This window comes from Lolium perenne, chromosome 6 (genome assembly GCF_019359855.2).
Source record: "Lolium perenne isolate Kyuss_39 chromosome 6, Kyuss_2.0, whole genome shotgun sequence".
Lineage (NCBI taxonomy): Eukaryota > Viridiplantae > Streptophyta > Magnoliopsida > Poales > Poaceae > Lolium > Lolium perenne.
Genome location: NC_067249.2, coordinates 86,821,392 through 86,843,487, shown reverse-complemented (window position 1 = coordinate 86,843,487; position 22,096 = coordinate 86,821,392). Strand labels below are relative to the sequence as shown.

Genomic DNA, 22,096 nt, shown 5'->3' with positions numbered 1-22,096 from the left:
GACGACAAGGAAAAATTCAAATTCCTATCTTTTAAGGTGAAAATCAAATGTCTGATCTTAATTAGTTATGTCTGACAATGATCTTGTTGAAGACATTGTTTTTGGAAGTGTGGACTTTTCTCAAGGGTGACATAGATCTCTATGGTGGAACTTCTATTTATTGAAATTCTTATTTTTTTTTTGGATGTGTGCATCCATATTATCGCTAGGATAATGAGTTGTTGCAGAAATCTTGTATACTGAAATCTTATATACTCTTTATAAGAAAAAAGTGCCTTCGGCCACGAAAAGTAAACATGACTGGTATTTTTTATAAAAGATAGAATTTTATGTACAAGAAAGACCTACTGTGACAACCAAAGCAGGCCTTCAAACTCCAAAAAACAAGAAAAAGACTACTCTCTAACTATTGTCAAACACTCCCTCCCCTACTCTATGCGCCTGTTTGATCATCTGAAACTCCCCCCAGATACGAGTAGCTAGACGAGGAACCGTGTAATATCTCTGCACATTGTAAAAGCAGAACGCATTCCTATTCTTCCAAATGGCATGGCAGTCGATACAAACCAGGCCATCAAACCACTTCTTATCTCTGCTACTGAATCTCCTCCTCTCTAGCATCCACCAATTCTGAATCGTGCTGTCACTTGATGGTATTTCGAAACTCAGTCGCATGACCTGGCGACAAAGGTGCCAGACCTCTCTCGAAAACACACACTGCACCAGAATGTGCTCGGCTGTGTCCTCTTCCCGTAGGCACAAGAAGCAAGAGGAGGATTGAGTTTGCAAACCATGTCGTAGCCGTCGATCCAAGGTCCAAATCCTAAGTTGAACCGCCAGCCATACAAAGAGTTCACTCTTTGGTGTGCCCTTGCTTTGCCAGATGGTTTCTGCCAACAGGGACTGGCATTCTTCGCCACACTCACACAAAACACAACAAGTAGTAGTAAGCGTCTAAGCCAGTGCAGAAAGTCTGCACTAACTTTTTTTTCAATAATCCATTGAGTTTGTCTAGATAATTCCTCTTATCTAAAATATGAAGTCAAACAAGCATGCAACAACCTCTTTCCTCCTAATATTTAACCACTAGCACAATTTCTAACTGAATGTCCTAGAAAAAAGGGCCCCCAACCTGCATATCCACTTACAAAACTTTGCTCCTCTTATCAATGTACAAGCCTTCTAATGAAATTTCTCCACCCGGACCGACCCTACATTATAGCCAACAATTAATCATCACCACCTCCATCGTCACCCTCCATGGCATCATAATCATCCCCGTCTGCTTGGTCAGCAGCATCATCAACATCCATGGCTTCTTGCCCCGCAACCACTTCACTAATTGCTTCTATTGCCTGCGATATCCTAGTGTCTGGAGGAGGAGGTTTTTCCACCTTCATGGTTTTGAAATTGTCTTCGGCAAAGAACGTGGTGAATGGCTTTGAAACCTGCAAGGTGGTCATAATTAGATTTGGCAAATGTCGTTTTCTGAGCTTTAAATGAAGATAGTAGTCATCTCACCTTGAAATAGTGGTTTCGCTCTTTGGCACTCTCAACAAGGTTGTTCCAGTGTTCATCTTTCTGCAATGTTGAAGCAGAACCTATTACCTGCATTACGCTAACCTGTTATTTAGGTTTTACAAGACAACAAAGAATAATAATATAAACCAATAAACTCCTGGGGAAATATAGAATAGGTTGAAACAATGAACTCGAGTTACAGATTGATCTCAACAAAAAAAGGAACTCATACACTAACATCCATACTCTCGCACAGAATAACAAAAATTGCAGGAATAACTAACATGTTTGGTTCGTGTGCGTAATGTATTGAAAAATGGAAGGGAATACCCTGTGGTGCCGCACGGATAGTCCTCCTGTGCGGCAGGTGCAGAAGCAACTAAATAGGATGTGCATACATAAAAAGCTGCAAAACATGCTGGCTCCTAATCACGTACTGACGAACACAAAAAAAAGGCTGCCTGCTGGGATTAAAATATGAGAGCTGCTTAAGAGCAAGTACAATAAGTCCTAGTTAGCTATAAGGATTAAAATAGTATATTATTGCTTAGTTGGAGGAGAGAGGGGAGGAGAGAGAAGGAGAGTGGGCTCTTATGCAGGAGCCAGCTCTAGCACGTGCTCCTAGACACTTTGTGAGAGTGAAAGGTGGGTCACACATTGATTAAGTACTACATTTTTATAGCTCACTATTGTATATGTTGGCTCTAAGTTGGCTATAGATGACATGACACTTGGCTTATAGCTAGCAGCTGGCTATACTATTGAAATTGCTCTAATACGAGCTACAGTAGAATAGTTCACCCCATCATTAACTTTTTGCATGGCTATAAAAAAATGGAACGATCTGGAAAGCTCTTCCTCTTCACGGTATAGCTGTCAAATTAAGTAGGCATAGCTGCTACTCCCTCCATACCGGATTAATCGGCCAATTTCGGATTTGAAGGGGAACCGATTTGTTAGGCAAATATCTCCAATAACTCCCGCAGTTAAGTGGAGCGCATGGGGCTGGCCTCCTAAAATCCCACCCGTCCTTTCCTTTTCGTCCCGTTTAATATTTCCAAACGCTTGCGTGTGGTATGAACGGGATCCTGCATGCGATGTGAAATCAAAACGTTTTCTACCCGGCCTTTTCTCCTTCCCCGATCAGATGTTCCTATAAAACGCACAAGGGCATTGAGATCTTGCTCGAGCTTCTCCATCCACCCAATTCCCTTCTCCCTCCCCCTAGGACGACCACAAACGAAACATAGACCACATTTTTTCACCCCGTACATGGTTAAACAATCCTTGCACAAAAACTTCCGAGTCACCATTGGTTTCCCACACTCATCACAATGACGTAAATCTTTCGAAACCGGAAGCCAACATCCCCAACAACGAAAAACGCTTATATTCCCGACAAGGCCACACATGTTGCATACGGGAGGAATTATGCAACTTTCACAGTAGAGTGATATACTGAGGGCACGGGCAGAGCTAGAATCACCTCCACCTCGCCATTCTTGTCCTCCTCGGACACCTTTCTCTTCTTAGCCACCACCATCTCCACTTCTACCTTGCTCTTATCGGCCGCGATCATCTCCTCATCCACCTTGTTCTTCTCATCCACCACCATCTTCTCGACAACCACTGGTGCGGCTTCAACCTCGACCTCCTCCACATGGCCATGCTTGGTATCCATCGACGCATTGAGATCTTGCTCGAGCTTCTCCATCCCCCAGGATGGCCACTCTATTCCTTCTCCCTCGCCAACAACGCGGTCCTTCTCCATCTCCTCGGATAGAGACTGCTTGATTACCTTGTGTGTTTTGTAGGAACGTCTAAATCGGGGAAGGAGAAAAGACTGGGTAGAAAACGTTTTGATTTCACATCGCATACAAGACCCTATTCACACCACACGCAAGCGTTTGGAGATATTAGACGGGAAGTGTCGAGGGTACTCCTCGGCAATGCCCTCCGTTTGGGGCTTAGGGTAGATGAAATCCTGTAGCCTGATACGAGACTTATCAAACAAGCGGGGAAAGCGATTTACCCAGGTTCGGGGCCCTCGATAAGGTAAAACCCTTACGTCCTGCCTGTCTGATCTTGATTATGAAAATATCGGGTTACAATGGGGTGCCGAAGGTTTCGGCTGTGATCTCGTCGAGAGGCCAAGTTCCGCAGGGACCTAGTTCTAAACTTATGGTGGCTAAGATTGCTAAGATTGCGTGTGTCCTCAGCAGCCCCTCTCCTGGCCCTTATATAGGGAGCCAGGTCTCGAGAGATCTGTCCGGGTACAACTAGGTTACAAAGGACCCTAGTTCTAAACTTTCCTTGTATTCTTCGTCTCTTCGTCTTGTTCTTCAAGGAATCTTCTTCGGCACCGACGCAGTAGTCCACCTTGCCATCGAGTGTCTTCATGGGCATCTAGTTGGGCCGTACAGGATAGGGCAATAACAGTTACCCGAAGGGTAATGCCCACGTCAGTAGCCCCCGAGTGTCTAGCCGAAAATATTTCGAGTAGAGACTAAAGCATGCCTCCACCGAATGTTCTCCTCTCTTGATAAATCTGGTCCTTCCTGCAACAGCATCATCTATTTCTATCGGGTGCGCGTCCAGCGCTCCCGATGGGAGTAGCCCCCGAGTCTAGGTACGGATGCTTGCAACCGTGCGTAGACTCAAGTTGTGCCACTCGAATGTTTTCTTCTGCCGAAGCTTTCTGCAGGTCTTCATAAGTCATCCGATACATTTATATCGGGGCTTCAATTTTTCAAATAAAGTCTAATGCGTAAAGGATATCGAGTAACGTGCCCAGCTTTGCTGGTTAACTGCCAATGGCAAAACATCGTTACTCTACACAGAATCAAGTCCTCGGGCATGATCCTGGAGTGCAAAAAAGTTTTGTCGAGTGCGCAATCAGTACTCCCGATGGGAGTAGCCTCCGAGTCTGGTCACGGGTGCTTGCAACCGTGTGCAGACTTGGGCCAAACGATTCGAATATTCCAATCTTTCTTCAGATACTCTTGTCACGCTCTTCTTTGCAAGAAAGTCTTCGAGTCCAAATTTATCGAATGCGCGTGCAGCGCTCCCGATGGGAGTAGCCCCCGAGTCTAGACATGAATGCTTGCATACGTGTGTAGACTCAAGTTGATCCACCTGATGGTTTTAACTTTTCTCGGATGCTTCAAGCGGACTTGACACCTTCCATGACATCATTGATGACGTTGCCACTGTTGTGGTTTGATTGACGAGACGTGACCTAACGGGCCCACCCTACTTCTGCGTGGTCAGTTTTAGGAAATGACTACTGCTTACGCATTGACCGAGGCGCCTCCTCGATTTTCGCACGTAGTGGGAGTAATGGGCCGCCAGTTCCGTTTTCCTTACAGCGACACGTGTACGACTGGATCTCTGTCCACCTCCCACGATAGCTTTGGAGTTATGGCCACGATTTTCCAACAGCTCGTGCTATAAATAAGGGGCCTTCCCATTATTTTTACTTTTCACGCCTCCATACTGCTCATCTTCTTCATCAGCCTTTTCGCTCACCTTTGTTCCTGCTCTCAAGAACTCCAGACGCCTTGGGCAAGAAGAAGGGAACCGGCGAAGCAGGTTCCGCATCAGGCGTGAGCAAGGTCAGCCGTGATTGGTGCGCCTCCACCATTTCCAATCGCGAGGTGAACAAGCTGCGCACCCTTGGTTTCATCTCGTCATCCAATAACGACATTCATCTCCCAGGTCCATCTTCTCGCCCAAAGCCTCCTAAAGGCTTCACTGTTATGTTCGTCGCCTTCTTATTTCGTGGGCTTTCTCTTCCTGCCCACGAATTTCTTCGTTCCCTTCTCGTTTTCTATGGGATCCAGCTCTAGCAGCTAACCCCAAATTTCATTCTTCATCTCTCCATCTTCATCACTTTATGCGAAGCTTTCCTCGGCATTGACCCCCACTGGGGTTTGTGGAGGAAAATCTTCTATGTCAAACGCCATAATGGCAATGACGGCCCTCCCGTTGTTGGTGGCGTCGGCTTTGTTGTTAGAAAGGAGGTTGATTACTTCGATTACCCGATGAAGGAATCCGTCCAGGGCTGGCGACAAAAATGGTTCTACCTGCGAGATATTCCAGCACCCGGACGACGCTCCAACCTTCCTCCGTTTGAAGACGTCTTAGTGGCTCAACCGAAGAAGTCCTGGTGAAACATCCTGACTGCCGAAGAAAGTGCTATAGCCGATCAGCTGTTCGAATAGGTTGTAGATCTGAAGAACACAGGAGGCTTAACAATGTGCGGTACTGAGGTAGTCTCGGTGTTTCTAAAGCGTCGGGTGCAGCCGCTGATGTCTCGACCTCATCAGCTGTGGATGTATGTTGGTAAGGATGATAAGTCAAGAGTTAGCTCAGCCGACCTGTCGGATGAGGAACTCCGTGACGAGGTGCGACGCCTTACTCGCTTCAGCCAGAAGGACAACATTGTCCTAACTTCAGCCCGCCCTCCATATGACCTCAAGCACCTACCGGCTGAGGTAATCTTCTTTGCGTCCGCTTCGATCAATGTTTTTATTCTGTCTTTTGATCCTTTATTAACTTTTTCATCTGTCAACAGGCTTCTACCATAGCACAATGTTATCCTCCTACACCCGAAAGTGGGGTAGAACTAGAGGATGACGATGACGATTCCGAAGAAACCGAAGATGCTCCACACGCCCTCGAGGATAGTGACGTCCGCGGAGACGAAATCCCCGAAGACGATGTTCTCACCAGGAGTAGGCGGTGCAGGAGGATCAATGAAGACTTGATTACAACGGCTGAATCGAGTCCTAGCGGACAAGATGATGATGCGACAGGCTTTTTTGCTGTCAAAGATGACTTAGACCAGTGAGTATCCATTTTTCTCTTTATAACCATCCTTCTTTATTTCATATGATGGATGTTCTTGCTTTCAAGCAGCTGTGACGATGACGATGAAATTCCTCTCGCAAAGAGGGCTAAGTTACTCTCTGGAAAGGCTGAGTCAGCCAAGGAATCGAATCCTTCACCTGCTGATCCAACGCCGCCCTCAAGGACGACCGTGGTGAAGATTCCAGTGTCGAAGGTTATTCCTCCTACTAGCACCCCCGTTCCTTCGCCTCTAAGTAAACCACTTCAGCTTGGCTTTCCTTTTTGCGGTGAATTTCCACACTTGGCTGAGACTCTTTATCCTTTCCCTCGCAGCCAATTTATGCCACAGTTGACGCTGTGGCAGATTTTGTTGATCAGTTTACTCGCCTGGAACCCGAGAATGTTCAGCTTCGGAAGACCATCAAAATTTCGACTGACCAAGTGCTGGAGGCTAACAAGCTTACAGCCGATGCCCAAAATGAAACATCTTGCTGAAAGAGGAACTAAAGAAGCTGAAAAAGAAGATGAAGGATAAGCATGATGCTAGGCGCGAGGCTATTGTTGCTGCCGATAGAAAGGAAGGCGCTCTCCGTTAATCTATCACGAAATTGCTGAGTAAGTTCCTTCGTGCTTAATGCAAGATATTTCTCCAATACTATCCTCTGGATTGCTTATTCGTTCTTTTCCAGGTGCTGCCGACGTGCCTATCAATCGAGCGCGCAAGCTTCGAGAGGATTCGATGTCTGATGCCCTTTCCCTTGGCACTAATGCCAATATCCAAGTCTTTGGTTTGTTGCAGAAAACCAAGGGAGCATTGTCGAGGTTATTCTCGATGATATTCCCGAAAATGAAGCAAGACAAGACTCTTGGCGAGATGGCAGAGGCTTTCTTCGTCGACCCTTCTGAGCTTATAGAGGTACTTAAGCGGCGCTCCCGTTTGTTTGGGGCGGCCCTTACTTTCCAACTGCTGATGGGTCATGGGCTAGGCTCTGAACTAGAAAAGTTATCCAAGGCGTTGCCTGTAGATGACAACAATTGCCTAGTCAACGTTGAACCCTTCAAACAATCGGCAGTGACATGCGCTAACCAGCTTCTTAAGCTAGTCGACGAAGCGAAGACCAAAGTTGCGCCTGAAGCTGCGCCTGGCTCATCATCAGCTCTCCCTTGATTAGACTCCTGCTCTGTTGCTGTAATTAAGTCTTGATATAATTTAATCTAGACCTGTTTTATACTGGCTCTGTTGCCAGTGTCGACAATCCTTTGAATGTAATATATACGCCGCGCTCCCGATGGGAGTTTTTTATTAATGCTTTTTCTAAACTGAGAGTTGTGCTGCAGATTCCTCCGACTTCTTCTCGCACCGATCCTTCTTTAAATTCTTCGGCTAATGATGAATCCGATCTTGTTCGCCGTTTGCGTGATCAAATAACCCGATTAAACAGAGATATAACCACTCTTCACGCGATGGCAGCATTGGTAAAGAGGAAAAGCGAGATTGCTACCGCAATCGAACAGCAAGCTCTTGACCGTCTCTGTGTTGCTACTGAAAGCTTGAGTTGTAAGTATCTGTCCATCTTTCGATTTTTTTATCGAAGTTTGAACGCTCCTCTTCTGACTGATTTTTGCTTTTCAACAGTCGTGGCCTTCGATGAATCGGAAGAAAACAGGAGGATCCAGGAAAAGGTTGAGGCAATGACTGATGTCGCTCACCCGAAGCACGAATTATGGTCCCATCGACCGAAGGCCGTTGCCGTGGCTAAGTTTGAGCATTGAGCGGAGAAGGTGCACTACTACTTTGATAAGTACAATGCTCATCTCCCAATGATATGGAGAACCTTGTTCCCTTTAGACCAAGCACCCGAGACTTTATCTGTTTTGTTTAATCGATTCAAGACTCCAAAAAGGATTCGATTGTTGGTGCGAAAGGAACTTCTGGCCGGCGCCTAACTTGCTTTTGCTTCAGTTTTAGCATGTCATCCGACCTTAGATTTGGAGGCATAGCAAATACCAATAGGAGATTAGACCAGTATTATCATATTGCTAGAAATTCTGCACATGTTATCATCTCCCGTATGGAAACAGGTATTGAGAGGGATCTGAAGGCCCGAGAAGACCAAGAAAACCTGCCATAAAGTTATGTACACAAATATATATAATGACCTTGCGTTGCAAGGAGTAATCCCGTATGTAACTTGATGTATGTTTTATACATCATTTACTTTTTGTGAATTTGCTAATTCAATTAGTAAGTTTTTGTCGAGGGCGGCTGAGTGATCAAGTCAGCCTGCTCACCCGACAACTCCGTTGTATTTGCAATTTTTGCAGAGTCGATATGTAAGTTTTGTAAGAGCGACACCCGTCGATTAAACGAGGGATTTATGCGCTTGGCTTTGTTACACGGTGCACCAGTTTGAGCCTTTTTTGTAATTAATAATATGTCCATCGACTGTAGCACTCGCGTATTTTCTCGAGGCTTGGATGGTTTTGCTGCGTATCGGTAACTACAGCTCCCGATGGGAGCATTAGTTAATGATACTGTAAGGGCTTATTTTTAGCCAAAGCTCCCGATGGGAGTAAGAGCCAATAATGGAGGACCCGAAAAGTGGTTCGGATAATAATGCTTGAAACAATAAGGTTGGAAACCCAATCAGAAATTTTATTCGTAATATAAGACAAGCTGAGGAGCTGTCATGTAACAAGTAAAAGGATAGTTGTATCCTATGGGTAGAATCGTCGCAAATGTGCAACATTCCATGGATTTTCAACGTCTTCACCCGAGGCTGGGTTCTTGAGACGGTAAGCTCCCCCTGGTATCACTTTAGTGATTATGAACGGCCCTTTCCACGGAGACTCGAGCTTCAGGTGTCTTTCTTGTTTTAATCGTAGTACCATATCTCCAACACTGAAGCTTCGATTACGTACTCGTCGACTGTGGTAATTCCTTAATGCCTGCTGGTACACCGTTGTTCTTGCCAAGGCAATGTCCCGGGCTTCGTCAAGGAGATCCACGGCATCTTGCAGCGCGTTGTTGGAAATTGTTTTTGTGTATGCAGTCACCCGAGGTGCTTCGAATCGAACATCGGCTAGCAAAACCGCTTCGGCTCCATAGACCAAAAAGAACGGAGTATACTGAGTCGATCTGTTTGGTGTAGTGCGCAAGCTCCAAAGCACATATGGCAATTCTTCGACCCAAGCTCCAGCTGCACCCGTAAGGCGCTTTTAAGGCCATCTCCTATTAAGCCATTGATCCTTTCAACTTGACCATTGGTTTGGGGATGTGCGACTGAAGCGAATATTAATTTGATACCACCGTCGTCAAAAAAATTCCAAAACTTTTTGGAGTCGAAGTTAGTTCCATTGTCTGTAACGATGCTGTGAGGCATGCCAAACCGACAAGTTATTCCCTTGAAAAACTGGACAGCGGTTTCGGCTTTTTGATTTCTGACTGGTACGGCCTCGATCCATTTGGTAAACTTATCGACTGCGACCAGTAGGTATGTATGACCTCCAGGCGATGATCTTGGCAGCGGTCCAACTTGGTCGAGTCCCCATTGCGCGAATGGCCAAGCCAAAGGTATGGTCATTAGATCTGTTGCAGGAGCATGCGGTTTTGGTGCAAAACGCTGACAGGGTTCGCACTTCTGTACGAGATCTCGAGCATCCGACGCTGATGTTTGCCAATAAAATCCTGCTCTAAAAGCTTTTGCCACGAGGGCCCTGCTGCTGGCATGATGACCACAAGTTCCTTCGTGTATCTCGCGTAGTAGAGCTTTTCCATCGTCGATGGCAATGCACCTTTGAAAGATACCAGAGATACGATGCTTGTAGAGTTCCCAGTTTACTACAGTGAAGGCTTTAGACCGTCTCACAATACGCCTAGCTTCCGCCGGATCCTCCGGTAATCGCTGTTCTATTAAGTATGCTAAAAAAAGCTTAGTCCAAAGGGGCTCAAGAAGGAGGACCTGCTCTATGAATCGTGATGTAGATTCTTCAACATCTTGCTGCGGTTTTGCTTCTGAATCATCAGTCGATAATTTCGGAGGTGCCGACACTTTCTTCTTGATTGATCGCTGAGCAATAACTTCATAAAATACTCCGTCTGGAATAGGGGAGCACATGGATCCGATGTTTGCAGAGCATCTGCTTCTTCATTGTTGGCTCTGTTGATGTGTTTGAGTTCGCACCCTTCAAATTTAGCTTCCATATTCTGGTATAACTGACGGTAAGCAATCATATTATCACTGATTGCATCGCATAAATTTATCGACTGCTGCACCACCAGATTCGAATCTCCATAAATTTCCAGGTGAGTTGCTCCACATGCCTTGGCCATCCTCATTCCGTGTAACAGTGCTTCATATTCTTCGTGCTTCCTCGCTGAGGTAGTAAACGGGTCGTTGCACGCCATGAACTCTTCGTGCTTCCTCTCGTTCAACAACTAGGACGGTGCTGAAGACTTGCACCGTTGCTGCTATGTACATAAGCATTGTTTCTTTTTCATGTGAAGTTACGAGTACTGGGGATGTCGATAAGATCTTTAATTTATCGAAAGATTCCTGTGCCTTGTCTGTTCACTCGAATTTTTCTGATTTCTTCATCAACTGATAGAAGGGCAAAGCTTTCTCTCCCAGCTTGACGATAAATCTACTGAGCGCTGCCAACCGTTTTGCCAACTGCTACACTTGGTGCAAATTCTTTGGTGGCTCCATGTCGAGAATAGCTTTGATCTTCAAAGGATTGGCCTCTATCCCTCTGGCTGAGATGAAGTACCCGAGTACTTGTCCTCCTGGCACCCCAAAAAAACATTTCTTCGGATTCAACTTGATTTTGTATCTGTCGAGATTGTCGAAAGTCTCTCGCAAATCGTCGATGAGGGTAGCTGCGTGCTTGGTTTTGACCACGATATCATCGATGTAGACTTCGATATTCCTTCCCATCTGCTCTCCAAGACAGGCTTGCATACACTGCTGATAAGTTGCGCCTGCGTTTTTCAACCCAAAAGTCATAACGTTGTAACAGTAAACGCCGTGCGGGGTGATGAACGCGGTTAACTCCTGGTCTTCTTTCTTGAGCTTGATCTGATTATACCCAGAATACGCATTGAGAAAAGAGAGACGATCGCATCCCGTCGTGGAGTCAACTATCTGGTCAATACGAGGCAGCGGGAAGTGGTCCTTAGGGCAATGCTTGTTGAGACTTGTGTAATCAATACACATGCGAAGAGCTGTCGTATCTTTCTTCGGCACCATGACTGGGTTGGCTACCCACTCGGCTTCCTTGAGCTCCCGAATGAATCCAGCCTTGCGGAGTCAATTAACTTCTTCGCCAATACCTTTTCTCTTTGGTTCTGAAAACCGGCGCATCGTCTGCTGTACAGGTTTGGCTTTTGGGTCAACATTAAGGGCGTGCTCAGCGAGTTCCCTGGGAATACCTGGCATGTCGAATGGCTCTCATGCAAATATTTCCCAGCGCTCACGGAGGAACTCGATGAGCGCGCTTTCCTATGCGACAGTAAGATCTGTCGAAGTATTGACTATCTTCTTCGGGTCAGAAGGATGCACTTGCTGTTTCTTTGCCTCCTTTGCGACGTCAAATTCATCGGATCTTACGTTCCGGTTATCGGCTGGTGGCTTTGTGTGATATGTAATAGCGTCAAGTGCGTTGAGCTCTTCCTTAACTCCAAACTTCGAGGCGATCTTCTGGAAATCCCTGTCACATCTATCTGAACGAGAAAAACTTCCATGGATGGTTATCGCTGTCCCGTTATTGCGATATGCATAATGAGGTACCGCCATGAATTTGGCAAACGCAGGTCTGCCGAGGATGGCATGATATTGAGATTCCCAATCAACCACTTCAAATTCGATCTTCTCCTTTCTGAAGTTGCTTGGTGTACTGAAAACTACGTCTAGTGATATCTTACCAAGGGAGTAAGCGGGTCGGGTTGGGATGATGTCGTGGAATCCCGTGTCGGACTCTCTTAACATGCCAACCGTTAAGCCCATTGCTTTCATTGTGCTGGCGAATAACAGATTCAGACCACTTCCTCCATCCATAAATACCTTGCTCATGTTGTATCCTCCGATCTGTGCTTCGAGGACTAGGGCAGCATGGCCAGGCTTTGGAACGGCCTTCGAGTGATCCATCTTGCTAAAAGATATGCTTTGGTCTGACCAATCGATATATTCAGGTGCGTCGACCATAGCAACTTCTGCGTACTTCACTTCTCGCGAAAACTTCTTGGTTTCTCTCTTCGAAAAACTGGTTTTATGGATCATGCTGACCTGTCTGCGAGACTCTGGGAATACTTCGGTCGGTACGTATGGTTCTGGTGGATAATTATAGGGTGCTGCTCTCCTTTCCACTGGATGAGCTTTTGCTGCGTCTTCGGCCCTAAGGTCGTCGCAGAACTGCCGAACTTCGAGGAACTGTCAATAGTTTCTGAGCAGATGAGTGGATTTTTCAAGGTTATCCTTCGGGTCGATGCAAGAATGCAGGTAACACGGTGCTTCGAGTTGCTCCGTGGCCGATAGGTAAGGTGTGCGAAGACGATTCTTGTTTGGCTACATGTTGTGATATCCTCGTTCATACTGTCGTGGGCGAGTCGCGATTTGCTCCTCTTCTTCACGGCGTGAATCCCTTCGTCTTTTCCTTTGCTCCTCTTTGTTGTCGAGGCTGCCTCGGCTGCTCTCTCCCATACTCCTAGATAGGACTGCCAAGGCTGCTGCTGGCGCGGTATCATCTGGAACCGAAGTTCTTGACCTTGACGCGTTTGAACTAGGGAGGCGAAGAAACCCTCTGGAATCAATGATGAAGTGAACACCACCGAAAGTAGTATCCATGTTGCCGCGCGACTCCGTGGAGATCGGATGCGATGCCTCAGCGTTTTGAGGATAAGGATTTTTGGATCATCCTTTGACGGGCATCGAGTCCAATCTCGCAGCTCATACCTTCTAAAGACACCCGACGAAGGAATCAAAACTCCATTAGCCAGGAATGCAAATCAATTCCATATGCCATTTGTAAGTCTCCTATCCGAACTAACCTGCAGGCGTGACCTTTGGTCTCTTTCGCCGGGCGAACTAAAGCAAGAGAAGCACCGGGCCCTTCATCTGGCAGATAAGCTTTGGGATCTGCTGATGATGACCATGGAAATCTAGCAGCTTCTCCATCTTAGGCGAACGATTAATCGGTCTATGACCTTGCAAGGCACTCACTTTAGTACAATTAGCAATATCAGTTACGAACTCGAAGGACCCGCAGCGAACTGAATCTCTTGGATTTGATGGCGTTGGTGACTCTAGCACGAACGCTGCAGACGTAACTGGAATTGTCGATGACCTGCATTGTGCCGACAAGTTTCCCACAGACGGCGCCAATTGTCGAGGGTACTCCTCGGCAATGCCCTCCGTTTGGGGCTTAGGGCTTAGGGTAGATGGAATCCTGTAGGCTGACACGAGATATCGGTTATCAAACAAGCAGGGAAAGCGATTTACCTAGGTTCGGGACCCTCGATGAGGTAAAACGCTTACGTCCTGCCTGTTTGATCTTGATTATGAAAATATCGGGTTACAATGGGGTGCATAAGGTTTCGGCTGTGATCTCGTCGAGAGGCCAAGTTCCGCAGGGACCTAGCTCTAGACTTATGGTGGCTAAGATTGCTAAGATTGCGTGTGTCCTCGGCAGCCCCTCTTCTGGCCCTTATATAGGCAGCCAGGTCTCGAGAGATCTGTCCGGGTACAACTAGGTTACAAAGGACCCTAGTTCTAAACTTTCCTTGTATTCTTCGTCTCTTCGTCTTGTTCTTCAAGGAATCTTCTTCGGCACCGACGCAGTAGTCCACCTTGCCATCGAGTGTCTTCATGGGCCTCTAGTTGGGCCGTACAGGATAGGGCAATAACAGTTACCCGAAGGGTAATGCCCACGTCAGGAGGAGAAGGAAAGGACAGGAAGGATTTTAGGAGGCCAGCGCCACGCGCTCCACTTAATTGCGGGAGTTATTGGAGATATTTGCCTAACAAAGCGGTTCCCCTTCAAATCCAAAATTTGCCGATTAACCTGGTATGGAGGGAGTAGGAGTACTTTTTGGCTGCCAAATTAATTAGTCCTAGTTATCAAGTTAACTGTTATTAATTGCCATATTAATTAGGTTCTATAGTTGCTAGATTAATTAAGCCTAATTGTGAGGCTCAAACAACCTAATTGCCAGATTAATTAACCTAACTACAATGTTTAAAGCACCCAATTGCCAGGATTGATTTGCAAAGTCCAGCACTCCTCGCTGCCATTGTCGGTAAGGGCGTCATCGTCGCCCCACCGAAACCACCGCAAAGTCCAGGACTCCCGGCCATGGCTCGATGTGCTTCCAGCGCGCGTCTCCCCACTCCGTGCTCGGCGACGACCTCGTGCTCCGTGCTCAGCGGCGACAGCAATGGCGGCCTATTCCGCTGCTCCGTGCTCCTTAGCGACGTCAGCCTCCACTACTGCTTTGTGCTGCTCAGCAGCGGCGGACTCCGCGCTGCTCCGTGCTCGGTAGCGACCTCGTGCTACATGCTCAGCGGCGACAGCAGCCTCCTCCGCTGCTCCGTGCTGACATCGGCCTCCACTGCTGCTCTATGTTGCTCAGTGGCGGCGGACTCCCCGCTACTCCGTGCTCCATGCTCGGCGTCCTCCCCCAGTACCTCGAGCTCGGCGGCGGCCTCTCTCACTACTTCGATCCCGCGCGGTGGCCTGCTGCTCCGTGCTAGCGTGGCTGCTTCACGTCCTGGTTCCAGAGAGTGATAATGTCTGGTGGAGGGCTCCCGTAATACGATAAGATGCAAATGGGAACCAGGGGCTAAGATGTGATTGGTCCCCTAAAGGAGTGATGCACTTTTTTTCCTATTACAGACGGTCGCATAGAAACGCCAGCCATGCGGCGCTTGCTTATAGATTTTCCCTTGAAAATTTATTATTTCTACTAGTATGCATGTAATGTGTATCATGAAAAAAAAAGTGCAATGGAAGGCGAGGGGGCTGAGGACGAAAAAATTATGTTTGCATGAACATCACTTACTAGTACAGCAGACCTAGCTCTGGTGATGGCAACATTCATTCGTCGATAATCATTAACGAACCCAATCTTTTGCTCCTTATTGCATCTTACACATGAAAAAATGACAACTTCCTTTTCACGGCCCTGCATGTGAGCAGCAAGATGCAAATATTATAGGCACTCCTACTTGCTAGAGTACCTAGAGCAGATCTGCAAATGCATGATAATAAATTAGTTACCTGGAATCCATCAACCGTGTTTACATCTATAACTTCCTTTGATTGGTCACCAAAGGTTGACTTAAAATGGTCCTTCAAAAGTTTCACCTGATGTCTGTATGGTGATATAAGAGCTACTTGAGAACTAGATTTGAGTTCTGGATAGTGCATGGCCAGCTGGTGATATAGGAGGGTTATGAATTCCACTTCATCTTCGTTCACCCATGAACCACTTCCAGACGGCTGGGATTCGATCCCATCAATATCAAAGAAGCAAAATGGTCCGAAGCAGCTGTAAGAATGCCACGGACGTTTTTTGTTGAGTCCCTCCCCATCTTGTAGGATACCTTCATAGAATTCTTTTGAAGGGAATATGCTAATCTGGTTATTGAAATGGATTAACAAAATCAGAAAACCATTAAAGTTTCCTGCTTGGATGAACTGGGAATGGAATACTACCTCTGGATGCATACGATATTGAATTTTGAGCATTTGCACAGGAAAACCAGCAGCTTGAAATCTCTGGAACAAACTTGTTGAATATCTAATGGACATTAACATTGTATTAGCATTGCAATGCGTTAACCCTGTGAACTACTTAAAAGAAAATAAGCAGACATCTTACCCTAACTTCTGAGCAGTCTTTGATATTACAGTTGCGGGCAACTGAACTGGGTCACCAACCTGATAGGAATACCAAAGTGACAGTGAGGATACGGGGTCAAAGTATTTCATGTATCAAGATAGCAACAAAATTCACAAGATATGAAGTGAAATGGTCAAGAACAGGCAGCTAGCTAGGTCGTGTGCGCAAACAAACGTACACGAAGAAATGAAAACAAATCTCTACAGAACCTAAGCTAGTGAAATGATTCTAACTTTAATTTACAAGGAGAGTGAGAATGCCATCATGTGTATGACCCTGATGTTCAATAAATTGATTACACAGTAGTATTAGTAATAAACTACAGCATATTGACAAGGAAAAGGTAAATGACTGAATAAAAGAGATGTGTAAATCATCTGAGGGAAGTAGATGGCATACAAGAAAAACTTGTCTGCATCCATGAACCAGGGGTACAAGAGTCGCTGGTTCTACCTGAAAACGAAGTACATATGTCAAAAATTCGCAAATATTTCGCAAACAGAAGCATAAAGAATACAATTTATCAAACTGTGATTATGTTAATGCTCCATCAGATAAAACAGTATGCACAAAATATGTACTCACAGCTTGTGCGGCTTCATCAATTATAACAACATCAAAAGCACGAGTCATCCTGCTGAAAATGGCTGATCCACTAAAACTCAGGGTAGAAAATACCTACGAATTTTCATTGGCAATGAGAATAGCATTTTCAAACATAATGAATATTGATAACAACAGATGTGCATACAATAGCTGCTTCGTCAAGAACTGAAGCTCTAATTCGATCATATTCACCAGCTCCTCGCCGCCCGCCATCTGATGAGCGATCCACACCAGAAAGTTTTTGTTGTATCTGAAAATATTGGAACTCACTGTAACTGACACGAGTTAGACAGAGTGCTTAGCAACTAAAATCACATACAAGGTAATCCATGGAAACTGCTTTGACGGAATGATGCGCCTTTAGTCCAATACGCACAATCTTGGGATTGTAAGTGCTGTTGTTTTCATCACGTATTCCTGAAAACATACAAAAACTGTATTGCTTAATTTGCTGATGATGAAAGGCATAAGCATGAGCTTATAAAATTATTATTTAACAAGTGTCATATCGATGCAAGAATACTTTTATTGTGAAAAAAATATTCCAACATTAGATGACATAGAGCCAAAAACCCATTAACCTGTTAGAAGAACACGCGATACAATCTCGTCAAGTGCCGAGTTGGATGGAGCACAGACCAACACATGGGCCCGATATTTGCGATTGGAACTTATGACTTCAGGTTTCTGTCCAGAAATGTTTAACCATGTAAGAAATAAACCATCGACATCCAGGCATAATGGCAAAATATAATTTAAGTGCCGGGTATAGAAGAGTACGAGGTCATTCCCAGTAGGATAAAAACCATCATCACCATCGACAGGCATAATCAAATCTCGAGGATTTGCACCAATTAGCCAAGGAGATGCTTTCATCCAGTTTGCATTCCTATCATGTAAAGTCTGCAGTAAGATAGTGCTAAGACAGTAGAATCTTGAAGAATTTCACAACAGAAAACACAAACAAAAAGCACATAAGAAATCCGACACAACACATGAAGCTAGATGTAAGGGCCAACAAATGATAGTGCAAATGTAAAGCAGAGCAACCTTCTCCCTCTAATAAAGCCTGGTTACACCCTACGGATTCAACACATCAAAGAATAACGCGAGTGACATGAACTGAGGGTAATACAGTTAGTACCACACACCATGTAGAAGTACAAGAAAAAAATAGCAACAGATGCACCAACTAAGAACATTGTCTGGCAATATCGTTAATTTTGTAACTGCTACATGCTCATCACTCAGCATTTTATGCTTCCTTCAGTGCTCCAAAATGAAAGAAATGTCAGAAGCTAACTAGGAGATAGGCACGTTTAACATACTTGCCCTCAATGTCCAGTTCTGGCCCATGCTTTTGAACATCAAACCCTCCTCTGCAAAAGGATCAAGAAGCATGTGAGATACATTCTCCCAGTTTTATCCACAAGAAACATTAAGGGTGTGTTTGGTAGGTCAGTCCGACCCAGAGATTCTCATCTCAACCTAGCTCAGCCAACTATTTCTTGTTTGTTAGACTGAGTCGGATCATCTCAACACTGCCCACTTCATACCAAAAATGCCTCTCAGCCAGTGTATATGTTTCCATTGTACTCCCTCCATTTAAAAGTAAGTGTCGCAACTTTGTTTAGATTCGAATATATCTATAACTAAAATGTGTCTAGAAACGTCCATATTTGGATAAAGTTGCGACGCTTATTTTAGAACGAAGGTAGTAACTTACAGCATATTATTTCTGATAAAAAAACACAAGGATATTTTCTCGTCTCCAAATATAATTACTATTATGCATTTTCACTAAATATTACAGAAATAAATTGAAGACTGTTACTTGGTCTGCATTCTTGCGGGAGCGGAATGAAGAACAGCACTGAGAAGTCCAAGGATAGTTTGTGTTTTTCCGGTTCCTGGAGGGCCCTAAAAATAAGAAGTAACACTCTACAGTGATCTCCTTACAGATTCTCAAGAACATGCATACATCCAATATTGCTCCGATACTTGACATTTTCCTTGGCAAGGTAAAACTAGAATGCACAGCAGGTTAGCAACATCAGTAACAGTAGTACACTAACCTGAATAAGAACAAAGGATCTGCGCGAAAGGCCTGCCTGGAAGAGACAATACAAATCTGTTAGGCACATCAATTTTCCTCGGAACTAGATATGCCAACAATATCAAATATTACTGCAAAGTATGCTCACATTAACTGCTTCTAGCTGTGAACCATTAAGATTTGTTTGCAGGTAATCCATAAGTGGCTCAGGGACATTCCAGGCACGATTTTGATCATCTCCATCTTTGTTCTTGTCAGAAGCTGAAAGAATCAAATCCTTAAAAGGAAGCGAAGCTACAGAGTGCATCGCAGAGTACTCTCGCAGTATAGTAGACAAGCTGCACATCTGGGAATATTGACCAAAAAGGAAAAAAATCAAGCTCATATAAAGGGGTACATGCCCTCAATAAATGAGAGAAGTAGGAAAACTCAGGAAATCGTTGATAACAACCGAACTCACCTTTAAAACCCACAGGAAGCTATCTGGTGTTGAAAAAATGGAAGCAATGCGCTGCAGCCTTGAAGACTTAACAGGCTTTGAAACATTCAGATTTTTAATTTCCCCCGCCACAAATGTTCTAAGAGAGATGGTAGCTTTACCACCCCGCTGTTCCACCACGGCAAAGGCATATGCAGTAGGAGTTACTCCCTCCTCAAACTGTAAATGCAGGCACATTTCAACTCATCATTCATCATCAATATCTTGCTTCTGTTATGTAGATCTGATGGATTATTTATATTTTGGTACAAAATTATCTGAAAATATTCATAGCAATATGAAGAACTTTGAACTTGTATGTATGTTAGTCTGAGATATTTTTCCAAATTTCAGATTTGACAACAAACAGAATGAGTGTTTAGGTTGCGCAAAATTGGGTGGTAAATCAGGATGTTGACAGGTTCCTGCTACAAACATTACTAGCACAAAACTTACTTTGTCTTTGGAGAGGAGGAGGAGGTCATTCTCTGACACAATGTCCCGGAAGTCATCAGGCACGGCCATGGGGAACTTGTGGAAACCCTCAGACTCTGTACATAATCCCACCGCCCCTTTCTGCCAGTCCAGGCCAATCTCTACTCACACCAAAAAGGATAGAAACCCAAAAAAAAAATTTACTTAATAAACCAAGAGAAATAGAGCTACACACAGAAGCGGGCAACTAGAGCAAAGACAGACGCCCACCGTCGTCCTCGCTGCTGCGGCCCTGTACGATCTGCGCCTTGACCTCCTCGAAGAGCAAGGGCTCGAAGACGCCTAGGTACTCGGCCACCGAGGCGTAGCTGTTCTTGGCGTACTTGAGCCCCTTAGTCTGATCCGAACCCTGCCACCAAGCCGGAGAAAAAAAGGTTGAGGGTTTCCGGCGTAATTGCGCTACGGCGGGTGGGAGAATTCTTGCTGCGTACCTTGGAGTCGGCAACGAGGCGGAGGTAGTCCCAGCTGAGGACGATCTTGAGGAAGCGGTCCACGGTGGATGCGGCCGACGGGGAGGAGGAAGAAGAGGCCCCGCCGCCGCCGCCGCCGGGCTTGTCCACCGCCATGGATTTTCTCCGCGGCTGGGGAGGGTTTGGGGTTTAGGGGAATGTGGACACGGCCCGGAGCCTGGAGAGAGCTAGCGAGAGATAGGGGGCGGGCTCTCGATGCTGGACTCCTGTAGGACCGTTCCCGGCCCGTTACGGCTAAGCCGCACTGGAGGGAGGGAGGGAAGGAGAGAGCAGGGCGGCGGCGCCGCCGCGCTGTGGCAGGCGGCGCTGTCTCAGACCGGGCGGCGCCGGCGCGCGTGCCTGTCTGCGTTGCGCAGCGACAGAGGGAGGCACCAAGGCAGGGCTCCCCTCGCGTCGTGCGTCGTGCTTCGCTTGTTTATGGGCTTTGCTTAAGAAGAAAAGAATGATGCGCTCATGGGCTTCTATTCTGCTGTAGACCGGGCCCAATCTGAAAACTATCGAAAAATCGGGGTAACAAAAATTATAATAGGCCATGGGCTTCCTCTGAACGAACCCGATATTATATGCACAAGATCCGCGATTTTTTTAAATAACACTAATTATTTTATATTTTCTGGAAATGTTACACTTTTTAAAAAGTTTTGAATATGTGCCTCGGTCGGCCACGCGTCGACCGATCGGTTTTCAGTGCGCCAATCGGCTGAAGTGAAACCAACCACCTGATCGGCATGAACAAATGTCAGGTGATGGTTCTTATTATCGGCCAAGGCATCGTCGATTAGACCTGGTTGGCTCAGCCGAAACCGACTAACCTGGCCTCCATGCAAAATTAAGAACTATACATGCATATGAGCAGTTTTCTTTGCATGTTGACCATTTTTCCTTGCCCCACACGTATCTTCTCAGTATGTGCACACATCGATTGGTGCATGAGGCTGGAATAGTTACCGGCCAGGTCTCTTCTCAGTATGTGCACACATGAATTAGGACGCTGTGCCACTGGGAAAAATGAAGAAACATGGAGGCGATGGATTGATATACTGCCAGGAGCTCACCTCGTTGGCAGCCTGCTTGCCGATCGGAAGATGGACGGCCAATCGTTAGCCCTTCGGTCGACTGGGTAAATTTGTAAAATCGCGTATTATTTATAAAAATGATTTTAAAAAGCGTATTATTTAAAAAAAATCGCCCGTAAGGAGAAACCTTCCGCCAGAAAAGCAGTGGCTGGAAAGATGTTGTTGTTGCATGGTGGCACGAAACTAGTAGCTGGGATGGTGATGTAAGCTCACACAATACAACATGGGGATTGGGGCGACAGAGCAAAGTTTGAACCGGAGTTGCAGCGGTGAGCGGATCTTGCTTCGTGGTGGTATGGGCTGATGATGGCCGCCGCAACTAGGGTTAGGACCTGGCCCTCGTGAGAGAGGAAAATGGTAGGGGCCTGTTTGGTGTTATTTTGGCCGTTGACTCTCCAGATTTCATGAGAGCCCAAACCGAATACTACCACGAAGTCCATCTTGGTCAATAGAGCAATGAAAACTAAATACTACATTCAACTACTTGTACAAAAAAATAATATTTGTCAATTCTCTCCCAACTGGGTAAAAATTAAACTTTTAAAAATCCGATGTATATTACAGAGATGCTCCCAATGCCAAGGGTGGTCATGCTCGGTTTTGAATGGAATGGTGGCACGGAAAAAGCCCATGACCGTGTAGTTG

The 22,096-nt window shown here is 45.7% G+C and overlaps 1 protein-coding gene across 1 annotated transcript; it reads right to left on the bottom strand.

Moving 5' to 3' along the window:
• Nucleotides 1–941: 941 nt before the first annotated feature.
• LOC127321069 (probable helicase MAGATAMA 3) lies at nucleotides 942–20,765 on the bottom strand. Its single transcript, XM_051350111.1, has 20 exons — nucleotides 20,337–20,765; nucleotides 20,116–20,254; nucleotides 19,867–20,006; nucleotides 19,393–19,590; nucleotides 19,081–19,278; nucleotides 18,952–18,987; nucleotides 18,711–18,796; nucleotides 18,205–18,255; nucleotides 17,657–17,765; nucleotides 17,458–17,563; nucleotides 17,196–17,293; nucleotides 17,022–17,126; nucleotides 16,856–16,948; nucleotides 16,670–16,723; nucleotides 16,250–16,308; nucleotides 16,084–16,168; nucleotides 15,646–16,005; nucleotides 15,428–15,550; nucleotides 1,522–1,608; nucleotides 942–1,448 (listed from the first exon to the last, which is right to left on the bottom strand). Exons 1-20 carry the CDS (start codon nucleotides 20,469–20,471, stop codon nucleotides 1,230–1,232), a joined length of 2,481 nt encoding a protein of 826 aa, XP_051206071.1. The 5' UTR covers nucleotides 20,472–20,765; the 3' UTR covers nucleotides 942–1,229.
• Between the last annotated feature and the right edge of the window lie 1,331 nt (nucleotides 20,766–22,096).

Bases quoted from the DNA above. Each gene is read 5' to 3' on its own strand.
- LOC127321069 (XM_051350111.1), bottom strand. From the start codon at position 20,471: ATGGCGGTGGACAAGCCCGGCGGCGGCGGCGGCGGGGCCTCTTCTTCC. The intron at 20,255-20,336 runs GTACGCAGCAAG...GCTTGGTGGCAG, and splicing joins GCCTCGTTGCCGACTCCAAG to GGTTCGGATCAGACTAAGGG. The intron at 19,591-19,866 runs GTAAGTTTTGTG...CTGCATTTACAG, and splicing joins TCCTCCTCTCCAAAGACAAA to TTTGAGGAGGGAGTAACTCC.